This window comes from Euwallacea fornicatus, chromosome 11 (genome assembly GCF_040115645.1).
Source record: "Euwallacea fornicatus isolate EFF26 chromosome 11, ASM4011564v1, whole genome shotgun sequence".
In the NCBI taxonomy this organism is placed as follows: domain Eukaryota; kingdom Metazoa; phylum Arthropoda; class Insecta; order Coleoptera; family Curculionidae; genus Euwallacea; species Euwallacea fornicatus.
The window spans coordinates 1,631,653-1,655,393 of NC_089551.1; the positions used below are offsets into that span (position 1 = coordinate 1,631,653).

Sequence of the window (23,741 nt, forward strand, 5' to 3'; positions counted from 1 at the left end):
TAGACACCCATATAAAAAAGCCATATTAATTAATTAAGTAGATTAATTAGTATCGAGTTTCAGCCTGTAGCGTTGACTGGAGTAGGTTCACCCACATGGATGCTACCATCCTCAATTAAAAGATTTCCATGGTTCCGCTAACGAGGCAATTTTATGATTTGCGGGCACGCAACCATGTGCGTTGGTAATTGTTATGGTATTGTTTTAGTTTTTTTTCTATGGGTTGCGTGGAAAACCGCGAAAAACGCCAAGGATTCGCGTTACAGTTTATCATTCGGTCGTAGGATTTCAGACCGTGACTGACATCATTAAACCAGTTGTTCGAGTGGAGATAGGAAAACTTCGGCCCATGCCGAAGTCCCGATATTCCATATATTTCAGAAGTTCGCTAGAAAAATTCTCATGTGGAAATCAATCATAGAACCGACGTGTTCGAGCAATTATGCCCAATTACCGATTAACCCGAACTAACCTTATCGTCAAAATTCCTACGTTAAAATTCCCCCTCGAATAGCCGAGTCCACGGTCTTTTCGTGTGCTCAAGTTATTGTCATTAAGACCAAATCATTAGACCCAACAATAAGAATGCACCATTGCATTGCAGCCACGCCATTGTTATTAATTATTATGATGGGAAAACAATGATTTCTGCTCAGATGCCCCAGATTGATGCCTTTTCCTGTGAGAGAATTGAAATTGTCTGTAAGATCTTGAGAGGTCAAATTGTCCCAATATGAAATCCGATATATGTTTTTTTTTTAATTTAAAACAATTCTGACGTAAGAGACATATGTGTATACAGGGTTACCCACGAAGCAGATAAACGTACTTTTTCATTTTTTTCTTACGGAGCCCCATGTATATTATAACGTTTTTGAGCTCTACGAACGATCCTGAACATATTTCATGTAACATACCTTTGCCTAAATTCGTCAATTTTCAAAAAAAAATCAAAACAATTTTTTTTGGTGTGTTCCTGACGGTCCTCAATTTAAATTTCTCAAGAACGTTTCTTGTCACTTGAGAACGTGTTCGTCGACCTTTTTCAGTCATTAACTCTTCTCAACTGTTAGATTCACTTGAATACACCCTAAGTTTCAGATAGCCCCATAAAAAAGTCCATAGGGGTGAGATCAGGTGATGTAGCAGGCCAATAGTTATGTAGCGCAAATATTTCAATAACAGTTGAATTTAAACTCGAGCATGTTACATGAAATATGTTCATAATTTCTCAGAAACGTCATAATATTCATGGGAAGAAGAAATCGAAGAAATGCATTTATCTAGTACATGGGTAACCCCGTCCGTTCCACCATTTTCAAGGGACATTTTTCCTTCAATTTTTGCGAATTTAAGCGGGACTTTTCGTCCTCTATACATGACTACCTCGGCTTCTTGAGGGATTTTAACACAGAACACTGCTACATTTGGCAGTAACGGTACCCTCCCATGGTTCTGGCGCACGACTGCTATGAGCTCATAGGTAATTACGTGGATGATCTCACTCCACCGTCCCTCGCGCAGTGCCACTTCGGCGGTGGTCAAGGACAGGGAGGACGTGGGGCTCAGGAGGGACGATAACTCATGGCCTCACAGCAGTTGGCAGCGGAATCCTCAAGCCCCTCGAGGCTGCCAGTTTACCCCCCAGGGGGATTTCCCTGCAGACTGCCAGACGGTGAAGCGCGAGGTTCGTAGCGAGTAGGCGCCCCCGGAAATCCCAAACTTTCCAATCGCCAAAACGCCAAACTGTCTTTAGAAAATTTTCCCTGACCTTCTGAGGACGTTCTATTGGCAGACGGGTCCCCTTCTGGACGCCCACCACGTGCCGCGAAGGGGCGCGGAATCCCAAGAGAGTTACCGTGAAAATGAAGTGAAAACTACCGCTGGATTTTCAATTACTGCTTTTGCCCATTAAGTTTCGTAATTGCACCCACGATTCGAGTACCATTAAATTTCTGAAGGTCGACCCAAACCTGGCAACTTCGCCGATGGATTTTCATGCATCATAAGTTTATGGGCGATTGCAAATATTAATTCCAGGCCGATGAATCACCGGCATGCCACGTGGCAAGAGCGATGGAACAAAAACCGGACTTTTTGATATCCCAAATAATTCTCAATTTACCTCGGCGTTGTCCCAAGCAACCCGAGAAATCGAAAAAATATCACCTAAACGTCGATAAACACATCGCTGTACGCAGCACTTAGCAACAGAGCACTTTGTATGCAAATTCCGAAACAATGCCACTTAAAACCATAAATTATCGAGGTTCCTGCTTTGAGCCGACCCTGTGCCTCATTTAGGGTTAAAAGGGCGTCATTAGCATACCCTGCAATAGGTACCACCATAAAACTTGACAATAGACAATGCGAGCGCTGGGGTTAAGGATCATTAGGCCTTATTATGACCATCATAAACGGACCGACCAATCACTCTCAGGGTGTCTGGTGATTAAAGGTGGTACTAAACCGTTTATCGGACTATTAAGCTAACAAGGCCATAACTGTTACACGGTTGACGGGCCAGAAGTGCCAATCGTACCCTGTTGCGCGTATCGGGTTGCATGTCGTGGCTGATTTCGGAACCACTCGACCATTTCACGTTTCATTAATGTGGTTTTCGTAGACTAATTGTATTTATTGAACACCACTTTTCGCACGCGAGCCACTGCCTTTAACTTTTTTCGTTGCGCCCATATTGCGGTCGTAAATCTGAATCCATGTTCCAATATTGTCTCCTTGTGGTCCATTCTTCCTCGGGAGCTGCTGCGGTTTTGTACTGAGCGTATTGTTTGTCTCGACCATAAAGTAAACTGAAAACCGGCGTTTGGCGCAATCAGATTAAGGCTATTTGAATACGGTTAAAAATACAATGGCCGAGGGGATTTTTTCCGTGTCTTACCACCGCATGAAAACCACTTTGACAATCATCTGGGTCAATCTGAATCAATCCACTCGACAGCGACACTAATCCCAATAAGTCCAGCAGTTAAGTAGCGATTAAGTCATATAAGCGGCTATTATTAGCGGCAATTAAACGACCATTAGACGACTACTGAACTGTGAAAAATCAAAACATTCTCTCAAATGTGATTAATCGGTTTTAATAACATAACAATCCCAATCAGATAAAGCGCTTCAAATGGTAAAAAAAAAAATGCCCGATCCAATCTAGATGCCCTTATGTTGTGGGGTCGCCCTTATTATTACGCATTACTTACCCGCACGAGGTGGTGTTACTACAATTATGGGAAAAAATCGTAATTACGTCGCCGCTATTGTTGGCTCAATCTGATGTTTGAGGCCACGTTCACACCAATTATAAAAAATAATACTTATGGTCAAGTGGGGTTTCGGCCTACCAACAGGAAAGCGACCGCATAGCGAAAAGATTCTCAGAATCCTGATACCACGAGAGATGGGTCTAATATTTGTTTTGGTCGCTTTTTTGGGACCGTATATGGGTGGAATGTCTCGAGGTGATTTGGAAACGTCAAATAAAGCCGGGGAAATAATTGGCCAAAGGGAATTAACAAATTCTTTGGGGAATTGAATAGTCGAGCTTTTGGAGAGGCGCAACGATACGGAATTTTTAATTAAATCTGCAGATTTTATAAACATATCACTCAGAAATTGTCGAGTGCACCAACGGGAGACATTCGAGCATAAGAACCCATCTCCAGAAGGCGCTACGGCCTTATGAGACAGTTAGGTGCAAAAATGTGTTTCGGCGAGCCGCGGCACGTCAGATCGTAATTTGTTTGTCCGGTGATTACTCGAAATGTGTTTGGATTTCATATCCAGTATTTGGACCGTTAGTTCGGACCACGTTGGATCGGAAGAGGTGGTCCAGTTCGGTGGCCCCCTAGCGCACCGGATCTATCACCTTCAGATTACTTTCTGTGGGAACACGTAAAGTATTTGGGTTATGAAACGCCAGTGGAAACAGAGCAACCATGAACGAGGTCATTCGGACTCGACGCCCCACCCATCTTATGCGAAAACAGGTGGGCCTGACAAAGTAATTTTTCCACTATTAAATTAGAAGATGTGAGTTGAAGTAAGTGTCAAGCACATTAAAATATGGAAGGCGACACCCTCGCTATGTTTCTTTTCCAAAACAAGCATTTTTTCAAAAATACGAACATCGATACAGTATAAAAAAGTTTACTGTAAAACTTTTTTTGCAATTTCTAATCATTTAAAAGCTACAGAAAAAACAAATATTAACATACTCGTTAGGTAACCCTGTGTTAACACGTATTTGTTTCTCCTGCTTTATTGATGATTGGAAATTTCAAAAAACTTTTTATGCAAAACTTGTTTAGAATGTGCCGATATCCACATTTTTCAAAAAAAAAACTTTTGACCCTTAAAAAAGCACCGCGGCGGCGCCCAGCCTCGCTTTCTATGTTTCGATGTTTTTAGCATTTATTTTTGCTTACCTCGTTTTATTTAAATTAGCAAAAAAATTACTTTGTTAATCCCATTTGTTTTCGTGTAAAATGGGTGGGGCGTCGAGTTTGAACGACCCTGTACGTCATTTAAACAGGCGCACTCTCGTGTTATTCTATGCAAATAAATTAAAGTGCAAAATCTCGATAAAAACACTTTTACACATAACTGTCTTAACGCATCACACGGCCGTAGCGTCTTTGGGGAGACATTTGCCGACACGTGTTCTTATACTCAGATGTCTTCTATTGTTGCACTGAACAATCGCTAGAAGTTTCATCTCACAGTTCTGCGACGCCCAGTGTAGACTAAATGAGAGGACAAGGACTAATCACAGTAAAGCCGGAAGCTCCTGAATGACGAATCATAGAAGATGATCCGAACATTTTGATAGTTAACTGGCGCTTAGCAGGATATTGAAAAACTGACCGTAAACAGACTTAATTCAAGAAGGTTCCCGGAAATTTCTCGGTTCGTTGGAAGGACTCTCAGGAAGTCACGATAATTGCAAATATCCAACAGTAAATTCCGATTTGGAATGGCGTTCATTGAGGAGATGCGGGAACAAAAACCAAAAATTCAGATAGCAGATTTTCAGTATGTCTCCGGAAAAATTCAGTAGAACCAGCAGCATTTAAGAGCATCAAAAATTCTTCCAGAGGAGCAGACATTTTGGCATAGAGAAATTCTGTAACGCAGGCTTGTGCAATACGAAGCGTTTTTCTTTCCCTTCGGTCGTTTCCCAAACGCTCAGAAACATGATGCAAGAAACACCAAGAAGCATGATTTCCGGGAAGCCCCGCTGCGCCGAGAACGAAGCGCTAACGCTTCTCGACAAATGGGTGAATGCGTGTCTCAAAATCAAATACCTATACCACTTGGCAATATGCTTACTTCCATGAAATTGCCTCATTTACTATGTGTAATTCTAAACCCAACTACATCTTTCTGTAGGCGTAATGAAATTCCACGTCCCTTCAGGCTGTTATTACTTAATCCTAGTTTATTGTATCCACTCTCCGCACTTTATATGTCACATTCTATTAAATTAAAAAATAACAAAAGGCGATCTCTTATTTACCTTGTTATTATTAATAATTAATTCCTTGGCGATGAATGAAGTCAGTGCGTTTTTGATCGATTACCGGCATGGGTGGTATAATTAACAGACTTGTCAAAATGTGTAATACCTAATTATATTCGAAAACCCGTTGATTGGTCAAAAACTGCAATTGAAACTACATGTTAATTTATAAACAGTCTTACTTTATTTTTATTTTTGGACATTCATAAAAATACAATATACACAAAAGATATTATCTTTTCTATATAATCATATATAACAATATTTTATACATTTACACAAATAAGAAAAACAAAAATAAAAATAAATTATTATTATAGTTTTGTCTATTTGAATCCTTCGATATTTTTACCTTTACTTTTTTTAATCGATTAATTAATATCACCAACAAAACAGAACGAATAAATTTCTTGTATTATACGGAACTAGGTCCAGGCAGCCTCGCCTAGGCTGGGGCCCCACTATCGATATCGATATTACACTTTTCCTATCAATAAACCGATATCGATAGCCGATCATGCCTACCTAACACACCTGTTGGCTGGGAACAGGTTTTTCGGCTGGACCCGGTATTCGGTGAGTGTGTGTGTACATTCAAATAAGTATACGACAGCTTTTGAACCTAGCTCGAATTCCACCTTAACAAAATCCCTTACGGTTTTCTTAAAATTTATAGACCAATCTAAGATTAAAAAACAAGTTGTACTTAAAGTATCCGGTATACAGGTTTCGTCCGTCCGTCTCTCTCATCTCTTTCTCGCTCATTCGTTCAGAGGACAGGTAGTAAGTAGTATTCGTTTCAACAAAACTAACATTGCACGTGAGTTAACAAACAAAAGTCACATGGTAAGACCCAAGGAGGTTTCAACAGGTTTTTGAGCTCATATTTCACCATTGGAATGTGATTATAGTTTCAGGGAGAGACTTCTACTATTACACCACCGTATTCAAAGAACAGTTGGAATCTCATAATTTTCAAACATTTCACGCAACTTCCTTGAGGTTTTCATCCTTTGTACGTCACTGGAGAATGGGAAAGATTCCGAGCTCAAAGTTGTTCACGTTTATAAATTTGCTTCTCACCGTTTCCGAGATATTCAAGATCAAAATTATCCGTTCGGTTATTACCAGAGTTTTTATTTGGGCTTTACATCTGCAAATGCCTTGCGAGGTGAGTTTTTCTGATTTATTAAAACCTGTTCGATTTATTTAAATCTTATTAACCCATTAAATTAACTAGTTAACAGAGTTTTCTTACCGATTTTTATTCGTTTAATAGGTTCTGACTAGTAGAGAGTTTTTATTAAATTTAATACTGTAAATCCTCTTTTCCAAGTTTGAGATAAATTGCACTAATTAAATTTACATAAATAATTCACATCTTCAAGGACTGATGATATTCGAAGGACAAATTTAAATTCAATTTGAATTGAAATTTGAATTATCAAAAAATTCGAAAGAAAATTGACCATTCCCAGTATGAACGAACTTGAACCGAACAGACACGTGTTAATTGACGTTATACTGTTGCTGATTTAAGCGATAAACGTACCGATTAATGTTAAAGTGTGTACACTTGTTACTTTCCAAATCCTCGCCGATTTAATAAAACTGAAAGAGTCTTTAATCACTTTTAAAATTCAAAATTTAAAGCGATTTAAAATAATTGAAATATTAATTAATTAAATTTTATTTAATTTATTTCATTTCTTTCAACTGATTTGGCGGCGATATACTTGGTTTAAGGGTTGATTCAACGGCCTAATAACGAGATACATTGACTCAATAATTGAGGTTGATGAGTAAGCCCGATTTGCGGGTTTCTTCCTCCTCATCGACTAGGAGATATATTTGAACAATAGTTGGAAATCGATGCAGGCAATCGGAAAACGTGGAAATAAGATATCGGAGAAGCAAATCCACCCCCTCAAAGGGGGGCTCCAATAAAAGAAACTGACCACACGCAGACCGAAAAGGGCAAAGGAGGAATTAAATGAAGGAAACACCCTAAGAAGACGAGGGTTTCCTCGTAGTTTTCTTTCGTGACTTCCAGGAAACATTTTCAGATAAATCCACGATGTAAGGTAAGATACGCCACTGGTGTCGCCGCAGTGTGTCAAACCCTGAAGGTTCTTCTTCGTCAAAATTTTCAGGCAATCGAAACTGTTTTATGGAATCTTAATTAACCTACGGAGCTGAGTTTGGTGAGGTACCACTAATGTAACACGAAACTGCGTAGTAATCAGCGTTGGGAAAGGGGCACTATAACTTGAAACATCTTTCAAGGACCATTCTAAAGCTGTAAACGATTCACACCACCGGGCATTGATGTCAGTGATGTGCGAAACCCTCAAGATAAAATTTCGTTCATAAAATGGGTTAAATTCATATCTCCGGACCGTAGCACCCATGAGTTTGCGGAGGCCTGAAAAATCGATTAGGCACTTTTCGAAATTTTAAGGCAGCGAGAATGATCCTCAAGCAGCAGCGCCACTGACCTCCATAAACTATGATTTACTGGAGTATACAACCTCGCAGATTCCCGCTCATGGAATGCACTGATTTTCCAAGGGCCAAGGTATTCTCTCTATTGACCTTCCAAAGGGGGCTCAAAAAAGTCTGAAAAATCTTGGGAAAAATTCCTCGTAAATTTTGGATTATTTAAAAAAATTTTAATTAGGCAACGCCACTGACACTAAAATCAGTGGCGAGTATGAAATCCCGAAGATTCTTTTTCGTAAAATGGGCTAAACTCAGATATGACGGTGGTCATGATCAGGGTTTGAAAAATGACAAAGGGGGATCACCACTCCCAATTATAAAGTTCTAAAAATGTTCTCTAGCGCCAAAATGGGCCGACTTTGCAGACACGAAGGTCGGAGGACAAAGTATGGAAAGGGGGCCAAATACGTGGTCTGAGAATTAAGGTGCTGCAGATTTCGCATAAATTTTCTAATGTCGGTCGTGTTTTTCGTTTAGCGAGATTTGGTCTTTGAGCAAAACTTACATTTTCCTATAGTTTTTTTGGCAATGATTTTTTGAAAAAAAAGTTGTAGAAAACCACCTGAATTGAAAAGAAAATGGCTTTAGGCTCGTTGCGCGCGCACGGAAATCCCACTTTGACGTCAGCTCGTTGCTGTTTCTTCCCTTTCAAACGATTTCGTCTCCAAAAAGAGTAGTAAAAGCTCCCTTTAACGTGAAAAACAATTTTAAACATATATAATAAACCTGTTGAGAATCTCCGTGCTGTGCACTGAAAATTACATTCGAACACATCCTAATTATTAAGCGCTACCCTAACTGTAAATCACCCATAAAATTTAATATAAATAATAATATTACTTAAAGTCATAAAAAATGACCGAAATTAATCGTTTTCCAGTGCACAAGAGAATGTAAGATAATTCATTGTAATGAACATAATATAAAAAGAGCAAATACGTGGATTTTATGTACTTGGCGAGGAGTTTTTGCGTTTTTTGTGCCAACTTCGTCTCTAATTATGAATTTACGATGAAAATCGTTAGACTTATTAAAGCCATTTTGGTTCTTGAGTGCAAATCCAAAGGAAAAAAAAAAAGGCGATTTATTGATTATTTCGAGAGTTTCTTTGCAATTCTCCAGTTTTATAGCGACAGGAATCCAATCAATTGCCGAGATCTTTGCCGTAGGGAGGGAAAATATGGGAATTTTTAGGGAATCCGAAATATTTCGGCTCCCTTGGAAAATGACTCCCAACCCCTTCTTTCGTGCTGCGTCACTCTGAGTTCTAGCCTTTAGGCTGATCCGGTGACGGCGACAATCTATAGGGTGTTTTGGGGTCAGGCTGCCATCCGATCGCTCTTGCCTCAAAAGCTCCAACTATGTCTCAGACAATAACACCGAAAATGACCCAAAACCTGGAATGGCCCGGTTACTCCCGATCCGAATGGAATTAATTGATCGCGCATTTTGAACGTTACATTGTGCCTTAAACGTGAATTTATGTGATTTTGTAAATATTGATTGGCCTCATTCTGAGGTCGCAACTCGCCATAGAAATTCAATTAACGTCGACTTACTTTGCTTCACTTTCTTTCTTTCTTTACTCAACGTCTGAAATTCCAAAAAGATCTCCTAAAGACTATTAAAACTGGATTGTTGATCGATTTCCTGGATTTATAAACAAATCAAGTCTGTCAGGAATAATTTTGAGAAATTTCGTTTTTATATTGCTTTTAATGTGATTTTAAATATATACAGGGCGTGTCAGTTTTAATTCGCACCGCGATTTCTTTACATCGAAATGCTCACTGAGTGTTAAAATTTCCTTTTTTTTTGCCTTTTTTCCGTTGCACTCCCAGTTCGGAGGTATTTGATGCAAATTTGCGAAGCATAGGGCTGACCTCAGTGGGCTAAAATCCCTACACGAAAATCTGCTATTCTGCAATTTCTTTTGACCACACTCTCAAACACCTTTGCAGTACGCTACTGACTTTTGTTTGAACACACATATCTATTTCAGTCACAGTCATAAGTGTCTTTTGGCTCGTTAAAACGGCGACAAATGAATAGGAAAATCTACTGCTGTCGTTTTCGGGAAACGTCTCGCGAACGGTTAGAGGTCCAGAAAAGTTGCAGGTGGCAGTCTTAAAATTGAATCGGAATCTGAAATTTCGGAAAAAATCCGAAACTTTAACTCCCTGAATATTGGTTAACGTGAGTTTTATTAACAACATTTTTCTATGTAGGCGCTTTATCCTGCCATTTTCTGCGCGGCTCCAAAACGGCGTGTCGAATTGAAACCGAGACGTTTTGTATACCAATTCAGGAGAATTATGGAAGATGGAATCTGGACTAATCAAATTGCGAAAAAAAAGGGAAAATTCCATCGCAGCTTCGTCGATTTTTCGAAATCTGCCGGAGTTCAAATCGACCGAATTTCTACCAGTTACGTTTACAGCAACAATGCAAAGGTCATTACATGGAGGATTGAGAATGAGAATTCGCGTGAGTAAATCATTTTCTTTTTAGTTTTGACGAAAACCGGAGGACGGAAAGTCTTATCGTAAGGGCCTCATTAGTGGGCCATTTGGCTTGTGTTTTATAATCAGAAATGGATAAAATCCATAACTTTCTTCGTCCTTCTATAAATTCCCAGCAATATGAGGGTTTTTCTTAAATTTTCTTTGGGTCATTAAAAGGAAATTTTGGCCATGTGCTTGTCCCACATTTCGATTACCAAGTTTGGCAACTCTGAGATAATGTAACTTGCCACTACAGGGTTTTTTTTCTCGCTTCGTTCTTGGCTCTATGCTTTTCCCCAAAGTTCTAAGGCGTTAAATCTAGATCTGCCTTCCAGTTGGCTTTAGGAACATTCTTTATAAGACAATAACAATAATTCAGCTGTCAAGTTTGGTCCGCTCGACTGGGCGAGCGATTTCTACCTGAAGTCGCTTGTCCTTGAGTCCCCCAGCTGAAGCTTTTGATACAGGACTAGATGAAAGAAACCCTGTCCCTCTGACCAGACTCACTTTCGTGTATTTATTTGGGCAAAGAGGATCTTATGCAATGATGGTTTGACCCCTGTCGCTTTGGTTGGTATCGTGAGCTAAGGCTGGGATTCGTAGATTGAGACATAGGTTCAACTATTAAGACTACAAAAATCAAAAATGTCGCCGACTCCGTCAGTTCTCTTGGGGAATTCCCCAAATTTCGATTGAATTCCTGATCGACTTTTACCGTTTGCGAATCAATTCTCGGGAGTTCTCCGGGGAATTCTGATATTTCTCGAAAGCAGAGAACACCCCGAAGATGCGCCCCACCGCCGTTAATCGAGATGGAAATCAATTAAGAATTTTACTGTGCTCTGATAACGAATTTGTCGAGTTGCGCCCGGATCTCGAAAACTGTGAATTTTGGAAGTTCGAAAAAAATCTTGTTGATGTGCGTGGCCGCAACCAACAATTTTTTTTTTTAAATCTAACGGAAGCGCTACAATGACGAACGGATCGTGAGAGTGCTTTTTTTAAATCCTGCATTCAACAAGGCGATTATTATTTGCAAGATCGATCAATTATAGTCGCCCCGATTCGACCAGCCCGCAACCTGAACGGGTCGCCCTGTATAAATAGGTATATTTATGTCATCAATATTAAGCTAAAAAAAAATCGACCCTCAATTTTCTTCTATTTCGGTTGAATCAAAACAAGACTGTCCCGTTAAAGTGTCCGATTTGACCCACGCCGTACATTCATGGGTGTCTAGTAAGCGAGCGATTCCCCCTGGCACCCAATTGTCTTAAGACGTTGCCAAATTTTAATTAATGATCACATCCAGGAATGTCAACTTGCACTTAAAGACGTCTTTGAAGTTATCAACGCTCAAGAGAATTTCCCATTTATCGGGTGGAAATTTTCCCCTTGCTAACATGCGGTAAAGTGATGAATTTACCGCACACATTTGCGTGCTGAAAGCCGCACTTTGTCACAAGGAAAGCAATGTGGTATATGTAAGCGTTAGAAGGCTCCATGGACGATCCCAAGCCACGAACACGTGCGAAGGCGCTTTCCGCACTCCACGTCTTTCGCTCAACTGCGATCAGCGTGCAGTATAACTTTGCGCACTTATTAGTTTAACGTTTGCTTGAGTATTGGAATGCTACAAATAATATTAAAATTGACTTGTTAAAAAACGCGAGAGGTGGGGCGTTTTTGGTAAGATTGAAAATTGAAGAGCGTAATTTTGAATCCCGTTTCGAAGTTGGGTAAAATTCGAGAAATTTCTGACTTTCTTGTCCGCAGTGGAACACTAGTGTCCACGAACCTCCCAGCCTTAGTGATACCTATAACGGATTAGAGACTGATGGCAACGCACTCTTACATGTGAACTCAATGGTCGTTAACAATTAAACCAAATCACCATTTTTACAGCTCTAATTTTAGTACAATTTTTGAACAGTACAGCGCCACCCTGTATACTCGTATTCTGCAACAGACTTACCCTCCAATATTCATCCTTTTCTCCACATCAATCACAAACAACGTTAAAAAGGACTAGAAATAGATATTGAGTCTTCGATGTGTGCACCCAAAACCGTCCATAAATCATACTAAATCCCGCGATACTGGGCGAGCTAGAATCAGTTCAGCATTTGAGTCCTAAACTAGTATATTACAATGCCGTCGGCCGTGACCATTGGCTATTATATCACTGCAGTTTCTAATTAGCTAAAATTAGTTATTTACATGAAATGTACATTTTTTGCAACCCCGCACTTTCGCTAGTTCAAGGTACTAGTAGTAGGATCATTCACTCGCGCGTTGAGTCCACTCGGGCCTCCTCAACGGCTCAGGGAGGCTGAACACAGTCCTTTTGAGGTAGTGAGGCCGCCCAGGGCGGCAGTCATCATTAGCCGTTGTCGTTCCGATGTAGAATGGAGGCCCAGTGGGCTGCGTGCTAGTGAGCAGTCAGTTGATGGCTCATACCTTGGGGCGAGAGCATGGGCGGGCTGTGGCTGTGCGAGTGCTGACCCATCGGTGACCCGTGCATGTCCGGATGATGGCCGTATCCGGGGTGCATGTGGCTGCCGGGCGGCATACCCTCCATCATCTCGCCGCCCAACGTGTTGGGCGGCGTCATTCGCTTCTCTTTCTGCCGCCTGTTGCAGAACCATACCCTGACCACCTCTTTTTCTAGTTGCAGGCTGTCAGCCAATGATGTGATTTCTTGAGCAGAGGGTTTGGGTTGTTTGTGGAAATGCTGCTCCAAAGCACCTTTGACTGAGACTTCTATGCTGGTGCGCTTTTTTCTTTTGCGGCCTTGAGCGGCGATTTTGTCTATGGACGTGGGCGAACCCGTCGTCGAGTCCGCTTCCTCGAGCCACTTTTGGAGAAGCGGTTTCAATTTGCACATATTCTTAAAACTCAGTTGTAGAGCCTCAAATCTACAAATCGTCGTCTGCGAAAAGACGTTTCCATACAAAGTCCCTAGCGCCAGACCCACATCCGCCTGAGTGAACCCCAGCTTTATCCTCCTCTGTTTAAATTGCTTGGCGAAAGCTTCCAAATCATCACTAGTCGGGGTTTCGTCCTCTCCTCCACTAACATCTCTATCGGGATGTTGGGGATGGTGAGGACTTTGCATGTCCCTATGGAGGGAGTGGTGCAATTGCGGAGCTCCTTGGTGATGCGCAAGCATCCCGTTCATCACCGAATGGTATTGATGAAGAGGTGATCCGGCTCCAGCTTGGTGGTAGTGAGCGGATGCGACGGGTCCCGGCCACCCATGGGGAGACCCCATGCTCTGCTGTTGTTGCCGCTGATGGTGCATCATCTCGGCTTGCTGGGATAGAGGTTTAACATCCTGGTGATGCGGGTGGTGGTGCATTCCGGCCATGGAGGCGGCCCATGGGTCCGCTCCCGGTTGAAGACTTACCCACGGATTCGCCGCCGATAGGGACATCGCAGCGTGCCCTCCCGGACTGGGCGAACTGGCGATATGGTGATGGTGGTTGTGGTGTTGGGGGAGATACTTCATTTCGTTAGCGTCCGCAGCCGATCGAGGAGAGGCGCTGTGGTATCCACCTACTATGTTCATCCCTAAGGCACTTCCTTCTAAATCCGACACACTACTAGCAGGAAGATAGGTGGTGGCCGCCATGCCCTGCAAGGGCCGTGGGGAGCCGACACTGTCCTCGTGCTCGTACACTTTGAATCACTTATCAGCCCAGTCAAATCGACCACTGCACTGTCCACCACGACGTCATAGACGTAGCAATAACACTATAAATTGATAACATATACTTCGTTCACACGTTACGTGCATCTCACCATGCACGTCCGTCGAGTATGCCTTAACTACTGCACACGGATGGATAGTCCTAACTGGGACTCTGACTAACACCCCACCAGTGCGCCCCTCTGGTGCGCGAGCGGCTGAAGGCGTCTGACGTCACGTGTGCGGACCGTGTGATTCGTCTGACAATCAGCGGCTCCGCCCACAGGGCTCCCCACTTATCGGGGAAGTGTTTACAGTCGGACAGATACGGTAACCTGGCAACCGGCCCCGTAGATTCCACATAATATAATATAACATATATAATTTTATAATATAGAAAAAAATTGTTATACATGCCTAAAACTACATTTTGTCCGTGTAATTTTGCGTTTTAATGATGAAGTTTTTTAGCGTTCTAATTTCCGCTAGAATAATTCAGATTCTGTAACGCAACAAGAGGGCGAGGATTTTTTGATCATCTGGAACCCCGCTAAAATGACGATTCTGACTAATTTCGTCAGGCCCTGTAGAGCCGTCCCAGGATTTCCACGTGTTAATAATTTAAAAAAATGTTGACAATTTCGTACAGTTTTAACTTAAAATCGAGGACCTCAGTAGCGCAACAAGGACTTTTGACTGTCTAGAATACCAAGAGCGACGTTGGGACTTTGACTACGCGAATCATCTCCTGCGGATACGTCACTAATTTTTTTAATGATATTTAAGTGATATTTTTGACAATTTTTAATGCAATTAACCTAATTCCTTTAGCCTTTAAAACCACTTTAGCCCTTACTTTTTAATATATTAATAGAAACAAGTGTCAATTAACGCACATTTCAGATTGGTCTGAATAGAATCAGATAATTGAAGGTTGCAGTTGCGCAAGAGTAGGAATGTTTTGGATCTTAATCCCTAAAATAACGTTTATTTGACCAAGAAACACCCTCCAATTTTCGCGAGTTTTTACAAATGAGCTTTAGGCCATTTACACTGTTATCAAAACTTCAAATTAAAAGTGACTTATTCAATGTGTTTGATAATTATCGGTTTTTATTAATAAAAAATCAGCTTAAATTTCATGCGTAGTCCAGTGGTGCCACAACAGCTAAAACGAAAAAAATCAAGAAGCCAGAAACGAATACAACTTCTTTACGAGGAATTTTGACGTTGTGTACATTTGACGTACGACATACGATATTTGACGTAACTGCTAACTTTAGGTATTATTCATCTCTGTTTCAATAAAATGAAACTTTTCGCCATTAATCAACTTTTTGACATCTACAATTGAAATACCCTGATAGACAAATTCTATTAGCAATCGAAACAAATTATTTATTTTTAAAATATGCACTAATTTTAATACCCGTGTACATCGATTGGGGGGCGCCACAGTGGCACATTCAGCTAGGGCCCATTGTATTGCAAATTTCATGTTAATTTCTTACAGGGATGTGTATATTTAATAAGGCATGTGATTTGCGTTGGTTGAGGGTAACGAATTAGGGATGATAATAGGCAACAGGTACGAACGGCGGTATATTATGTTAGATTTATTTTGGCGCCACCTGTTATGCCCGGTTTAAATTGGGGAACCTTGTGAAGAAGGCTCAATTATATATACACGGGGACTTTGGTGCGTGGTGTGGTGACTGTCCCATTTTTCGGACACTTCAGAAATCAACTAAAATACTGGGTGTTCGTTGAAAAATATTTGAGACGAACAGTAAACTGGGAAAATGTAAGGAACTCGTCACTCGACAAGGAGGAAGAATCTGCTGGGTATAAAATAACATGAAATCCGAGTAAACTGTTTGCGAGATATGGTGAGCGTATATTATGAATAAAATCCGAGCTATATTTTCAGATGTCAACAGTATGTAAATCAGTTTAAATCAAATCCCAGTTGGGGCGAATACTGGCAAGTTATAAATACATTTAAAACTTCGAAATAATAAACAGTTTTGTTTGAATTTCGTAAACCCAAAAACAAGGCCAAAAAGTGCTTTTAGTCCAGATTAGTTTCTGATGACATAGCAAACAGTTTGGACACGTCCTGATGTACCATAAATGACCATTTTGAAATTTTATTCGACCCAGAAATGGCGCTTTTATAGAAGGGGGGCGGAGGGGGCCAGCACGAGGACTAGTCGGTAAGACTGAAATGTAAATTGAGAAAGCAAGGAAATTGAATTTTGGTGAATGTGAATCACAATTTCTGCATAATTGAAGGGATTCATATTTTTATAGAATAAAATCAGCATAAAAGTGCTTACGCAAGAGAGTCAGGAAGAGATATTTGAGGCAGAAGATGTGGAAGAATTAAGAGAGCGTTTTTCTGCAAGGAAAAAAATAATAAAATAGCTGCCTGCACGCGAAACGATCCTCAAGGATTAGCCGAATTTTTCTCCGGGAAATATGCACCATCATGAGTTAGTTGATGGCGAATGATGGCGCGTATCAAGCACCATCATCCACTCCACGCTGAATATTATGTTTCTCGATTATTAAACCCCATATTTCATGCTCTGAAGGACATCTTTTTGTCGATGCAAGATCTCTGAAAAAAAATTCCTGGGGACTGTTACAATATCCGAAAAAAACAGACAAAAAGAATCGTCCTGTGTCACCCCTCTGTGCACTCCTTTTATCGTCGATCTGAACTCGCTCTTATACACAGACGACGCATCTGAAGATAACCTTTCTAAACCGATTTTGTCTGTTTTCAATGGGAGCAGCTCCGAATGGTATTGTTCCCCTTCGTGTGTTCTTTTTTAGGGCTTTTTTCCTTTTGAACTTTCACACAATCGCCGTTTTTGTACCACACAGAGCTCATGCTACATACCGACAAAATACGCCGCAAACGAATCTCAGGAATTATTTTACTATAGAATTGGGTCGATTTTTATTATAGATGTTAATATATAAATTAATGGACATTTTTTAGCATAATTTTTACATAACTTGATCCTCGTTTTAATCCGTGTTTGTTTCCATTACAGGCTACAAATTAGCTTGAATAATGTTCAATCAATAAGCTCCTTACAGCTGAATATTCAGCACCATTTTAATGTTTAATAATGTTCGCGCAATTAAGACAAATTTATGTTAAAGCCTACTTAAAAGGCTGGCTTTATACGCATGTTATACATTTTTATTGTGCAATTAATTGAACGATAATAAGAACCATTTATAGTACCCACCTAGAGGCGCTTAAAATATTGATGATTTTCTCTATAACGAAAGCGAAGGCGCATTGGGCATTTTTATGATAATGACTCTTTGGAGTTCGAAATAAGCGTAAAATCGAAGTTAATTCATTTCCATGTTAATGTATGTACGATTATACGGAGTATTCAGCAGGCTCAAGCCCTGAGATTCATTCATGAGCGTGGTTAGTTCGTGATAAGTACCGTGGCTCCATCTGTGGGCCAACAGCCGGACTGTCGGGGCAGGAGGTCGATAACGGGTAGAGACCTGTTAAAACGGATGTTTTTTCGCGAAATGTATTATCGAGTCGAAGGAATTTCACAGGACGAGAAATTTTAGTGCGTAGGCCGATGACACAGCATTCGTTGAAACTTTTCCGATAAACGAAATACGAAATTTGAATGGGATTTCCAAAATCGACACGCTCATTCAGAAAAACGAGATCTGTCCAATTGTTACGTTTTCGGGATTGTGATATCATGTACGAATTTCGGCCCGTTATGAATTAGAAGTTACCGAAACGGCCGAAATTCAAACCTTGATTGGGTCCCAAATTTGCCAAAACTTGGCATTATGAATATTGATAAAGCCCTCAGGTGAGTTCGGGTCAGCCTAGCTAACCGATAACAGTCGGGAACACTTGCGAAATTGTTGTCCAACTGTTGCCCGCGTCGAATGTGGCCAGTACTTGCAAAAACATAACGTATTCGAGGCTTGGTCAGGAATATTCGGTTTCTAGCGCCTGCGACCGCAGCCTTAAGAACTGTTCTCTCACCCATTACGAAGCGGGTGCAGCATCATAAAGTAAAACAAAAAGGATTTTTATCGTATCGGCAGATCGATACCGATCAAAAGCTGCTGTTGGTGCTGCTGCGGCAGTACCAGAAGGGCCTGCGGCCAGGACCGTCTGCGTTCGTAATAAGCACGTTGCCGCGTCCAGCCCGAGGCCCCGAGATATAAAGCGAAATTGTTTTTGCATGACGATGAAGCTCTGACCAGAGTGTGATTCGACCTTTTTTCCACTCAAAGTAAGGAGTGATTTTTTTCCATCGCGGCACATACATAAATCATTGACATCGTCTCAAAAGGAAAGTGGTCAGTCTTCGGATTTTTCCCCGTTCGATCGCCGGACGCGATTAAACTATAAATAAGAATCCTGTTAGCGGATTTTTTAATTGTCCGCCATGGCGGACGCATCACTGACATGACAGCTATAGTTGGACGGCAAAAACGAGAAAAACCGCGAGGCAGGATGGCGGCGCCAATCGTTACTGTCAACCGCTCGTCTTCGGACATTTTTCCGCGACAACCACGATGGTCTTTGGAATGCCGTTATATACCAACCTTTGAAAACGGCCTCGAAGACAAACTTAACACCATTACGAGTCGAGCAACATGTGCGTTCGAAAAAACACGATTAAATGATCATCTCTAGGCAACAAAACGGTTTATAATTTTCGACAGATTTTGGAGTAATGACGGTGTTTCCCTAGGAATAAAGACCAAATTATATGTCTCTTAATGTCTCGCCTTTCGTCGGACTGGAGCCCTAGAAATTGCTCGTTGAGGGGCTTAATTTGGGGCTTCTATACATGCAATGGGCGAGGATCAACATTAGTTAGAAATCCAGCATCTATCAGCTCAAGGAAAGTTCTCATTAATCACCGCCCGAATCAGGTGCATGCACCGACAAACCCGTTTTTCAGGGAATCGCTAGGAAGTCTGGCAACATGTCGCGCAGCTGCATCTACAATGACGTAATTTGACGTCCAGTTTTTGCATGCGACTAAAAACGAGAGAGCAGCGCGACGTTGTCATTTTTTAAGTAATTGGTAGTTAGGAGATTCTCCTTATGGACATGGGCTACAAAATCGGCATTAAAATTTTTCTGATGCTGGGACGTGCAGTAAATGCATATTTCTATGACTCAAGTCAAGAAAATAAACTAAAATCGGGTTGATTTACTGTCATAGTTACTGAGACAATGTCCGGTAGCTTGGCAGGTGCATCAGGAACGAAAAGGCCAAATCTTTAAGTTAATGGTCAAAATCTCCACAGAAACTCCGGACCTGAGTGCTTCGCGAGAAATCGCCTTGTTAACTCCGTTTCCATGGTACCCACTAAGCTTTGGGCCGGATTTGATGCGATTCATTTCACCAAGGAGAGAATTCTCAGAAATTATCTTACACCTAGAAACAGTCTTTGGCTCGCCCTTCGAGTGCATGCATTTCTTATATAAACCTGGCAAGTTTTGGACTTCGAAGTTAAGATTCAAAAAGCCGAATCTGAATAGCAAATCAGACAGACCGCCTGTGCATAAAACATTCGAGTTCACACGAGAGTCTCGCAGAAGTACCTCTGTTTTACATATCGTGGTTAACCGTCATTAGTTGGCACGTCCTAATGTCTCATGTATAGTTTGAGACAGTTCTGTAAATTTAGGTTTGAGACTGGGAAGGACAAAGAGACGGAGAGAGAGAGGGAGAGAGAGGGAGAGAGAGAGAGAGGGAGAGAGAGAGAGAGGGAGGGAGAGAGAGAGGGAGAGAGAGAGGGGGAGAGAGAGAGGGGGAGGGAGAGAGAGAGAGAGGGAGAGAGAGAGAGAGAGAGAGTGGGTGAGAACGAGGGAGAGGAGAGAGAGGAATGGAGATGAAGTTTTCAAAGGATCATCAGGGTCGTTGGGGAATCCGCGAAAAAAGTGCAGTCGCACTAAGGCAAAAACAGGCCCACACCTCGATCCACAAATGCCCGATTTCGGGGTATTCGCAGCTTCCACGAAGTATTCTAACTACGCCTATCATTTTTCTGAACTCTCAAGCAAAAGCTTTTTCTAGACCGTTTCGTCAAATCAATCATAGTTCAGACTAAAATGAATCTTCGATTACTCCAGAATTTAAGTGTTGGTCTCACCCTCAGTCCGGTGAAAGTAGCGGTAACGTAGTTTTGCCTCCGATCGCCTCGAATATCTCGAAAACCGACAGAAGTCGATATTGTGGGCGCAGAGCAGCGCGATCTACCTATACGGAGTGTTTGCTTACGCAAAAATCGAGTTGTTGATCGCTGAACGAAGGAGTTTTCACGGTTTGCTCTGTCGATCCTGGTGCCTGCGTCGATGCATTATTATCGAAATTATATTCGAAAAATAAAGCGAGGTCCTTGTCGGCCAGGACATTGACGAAACAGTCCTCGGGATCAGTATCACCTAAGGGAATAGTAATATACAGGGTGTTCCATTCAAATACACCAGAAAATGGTGAATTCGACAAACAACTTAAGCGAAACGTCGGCGATTGACGCAGGGCCGGCCTTAGCGAGTCTAGCGCCCCGGGCAAAATTTTTAATCACCCCCTGCCTGCAGGAAGAATTGCCCCCCCCCCCCTTTCTTAAGGAAGCCATTATCGAACTCAAATCTCCAACCATTTTCAAGACACCGCGATCCCTGTTACTTTGAAACTTCCGGGACGCCTCGCGTTCGTGCTAAATTTTGACGATTTCCTCGGCTGCACCTCTGATGGTAAACCTCTCTCCAAGAAGTGCCCTGGCACGTATTTACCTCTTTCACTTTCGTAAGGCTTTTATCGCAGTACCTGCAACTTTCGATGGTTCTATGAGCCGAATTTTTTTTCCTCGGGTTCTTTGTGGGCCTCCCTGTCATACGCGCCCGTCGATCGATAATTTATCTGTCTGTAATGGCACAATGGGCCCGAGATTCCGGGCCCGAATTCCGAGTCAGACACATGTTTAAAAAATACTTTATCGGAATAGCGACTGCTTTTTATCGCCGGCAGCTGGCCGACTCCCTGATTTCGCATTCTCGCCCGATATGGACTCAGGGCCTTATTTATCGCTAGACCAGACCTCGCTTTCTTCGATGGATTTTTGATATCGATCCTTCAAACGAAAAAACCAGCAACAGCTTCCTTTGGGTTTGAGGTTTCCACCAGACTAATTGGAGACCTTCTAGCAACAATTCAAATATGACTACCGAAAAGGAAACCGATTTTTTTTTAACACAGGTAACCTTCGAGTCGCGAACTAATGAATTTCCGACCTAAAGCTGGTTTTCTGGTAGATAAGACTCCAATAATTGAAGAATGAGAATTCTGAAGAGTATAAATAGTCGGCTTTGGCTTTGCTGTCCGAGTGATCGAACCCGATGATGGATCGAGGGTTGCCCCATGCACTTGCCACTCATAAACCGGCCAGCGATGCAGACTAGATAAGATGATCATGCAAGAGCAAATCCTGTCTAGGTACGACCAGGACTACTGGTTTTGTTGCAGATAAGAAGGAGCATTTTTCAAGCGAAATCGCTAGGAAATGTCTACATAACGTAAGAGCGTGTTCGGTAGCGATTGGTCATCAATATACAAGAAGAAATAACAATGCGGCAATCGTGGATTTGGTAGTCTTCTGGCCGGTCCATTGGGTGTGTGGACCGAAAACAATCGCGAAGCTGCGGTCAAACCAACTGGCCGATTGGACTTCTTCGATGGCATAACATAAATCGGCAGTTGGACCAGTAGCATCTCGAGAACAATTGTTCGAGTTAAACGTCCGTTCGGTACGAATGTTTTTGGTTTGTTTTGTACCTGCACGTGAGGACGCTGCTACTGCACGGTGGTCAGAGGGCACTAATGCCTGAATTATTGCCCGGAGAAATACCTCGGACGCAAATAATAAAGGTATCGCGTGCTCCATCTATACACCATCAGTCAAATTGTCTTTGGCGGAGCGGAAAAAATCAGCAACTTCATCTGCATAAAGACCATTTTTTCGGACCCATTAGCTGGTAGCAATGACTCGCGATCGAAATGAGCGATTTTTTGCGATTGACGTTCATCTGTTTGCCTTTCGAATTAAGCTGTAAGCTTTCGATTGGTTTTCAGGCATTAAGTGCACGCAAGTGTGGGCACTTTCGGAGAGTTGTAGTAATTCCAGTCTGCGAGGAAGACGAAGGAGTTCACGTCGAACGTCACCCCTTAAATTGACGTGAATGTCCTCCGGATGAAAATCGTCGAAGATCGTTCGGATTCGAACTACGATTGGAGCTTTTGGTCTCCGTTAGCAGTAGCGAGTTGGAGTGTGGATGCTCTGCCGTTTGCCGATGACACGGGCTTCATAACATCTGGGGGGCTGCAGAACGCCTTCGGCTAACGCACGCGCACCCTGAGCAGCCCGAATGGCTTCCATCAGCTTGTCCGTAAATGATCGAGATCGAAGCCGGCTCACCAGCTAACATCCACTAACGTCCGATCATCATCGTTTTCACATGATCACGTCACACATAAATCTCTTAAATTAGTCAAAATTGTGCCGACGCAGCCATTTCAAACAACGCAGACATACGTTGGCCGGCACGCTCACCGGATCTGGCCCCATTAGAGTTGGAGCATCGGAGCTGATGGATTAAATTTAAAACTCCATTTCATTTTCCTCCTTTTGGTAATTGACGTGGACGGGCTCGGTTGACTATTCTGGAGACGTGGGACCAGATTCTGTTCGAGATTCTCCCGGAGTGTGATGGGAGCAAAACCGCTAGTTTTTCAGCTTCCAGGTTCTTCGTCGAGGCGCAAACGCGTCATAACGAATTTCGACGAAAAATGGCGTTTTCCGAATTGCTCGGTAAACACACTCAAGTCGTACCACCACCCGGAAGCGTACCGTGTGATCGCAATTACTAGAAATGCTTCAATGTTGCTCTCATGGCCATGGCAAATGCAAATTCATGAATTCATTGTGCTGAATGTTGGTAGAATTTCAGATGGTGCATTAATTGAAAATACGCGTTCTTATGGAAAAAAAAGACTGTTAGACGAGCCCCGAAGATAGCCAAAAACGGAGAATCGATGTTAAATTATGTATTTACCGGGGATGAAGGTTTCGCTTTGAAGCCAAATTTTCTTAAGCCACGGACAGGTTGACCATGAAAAACGAATTTTTAATTGCGGCTTATGAACGCGCATTATAAAGGATTCGCCTGGAACATGTAGTTGAGAACCGCTTCAGAATTTTTCATGCTCCCATCAATTTCCATTAATTACGTACATGAGCCGCACCAAGCAGTTTTAGCCTGCTGCAGCTGCAGAACTTTATACGCAGAAACTACCGCAGTTCCTTTGCTCCGGAAGGCTCTTTTGGCATTGAGGGCTGGCGCCGCTGCCCATCGCCTGGCTGGAAGTAGGCTGTTGCGTGTTCAAATCAGCCCCATTAGACGTGAAGAGTGCCGCAGCAA

The 23,741-nt window shown here is 42.1% G+C and overlaps 1 protein-coding gene across 1 annotated transcript; it reads right to left on the reverse strand.

Annotated features, from left to right (window-relative positions):
* Positions 1–5,700: 5,700 nt before the first annotated feature.
* vvl (ventral veins lacking) lies at positions 5,701–14,397 on the reverse strand. The gene has a single exon (XM_066287096.1). The coding sequence runs from the start codon at positions 14,177–14,179 to the stop codon at positions 12,977–12,979; it is 1,203 nt and encodes a 400-aa protein (XP_066143193.1). The 5' UTR covers positions 14,180–14,397; the 3' UTR covers positions 5,701–12,976.
* Between the last annotated feature and the right edge of the window lie 9,344 nt (positions 14,398–23,741).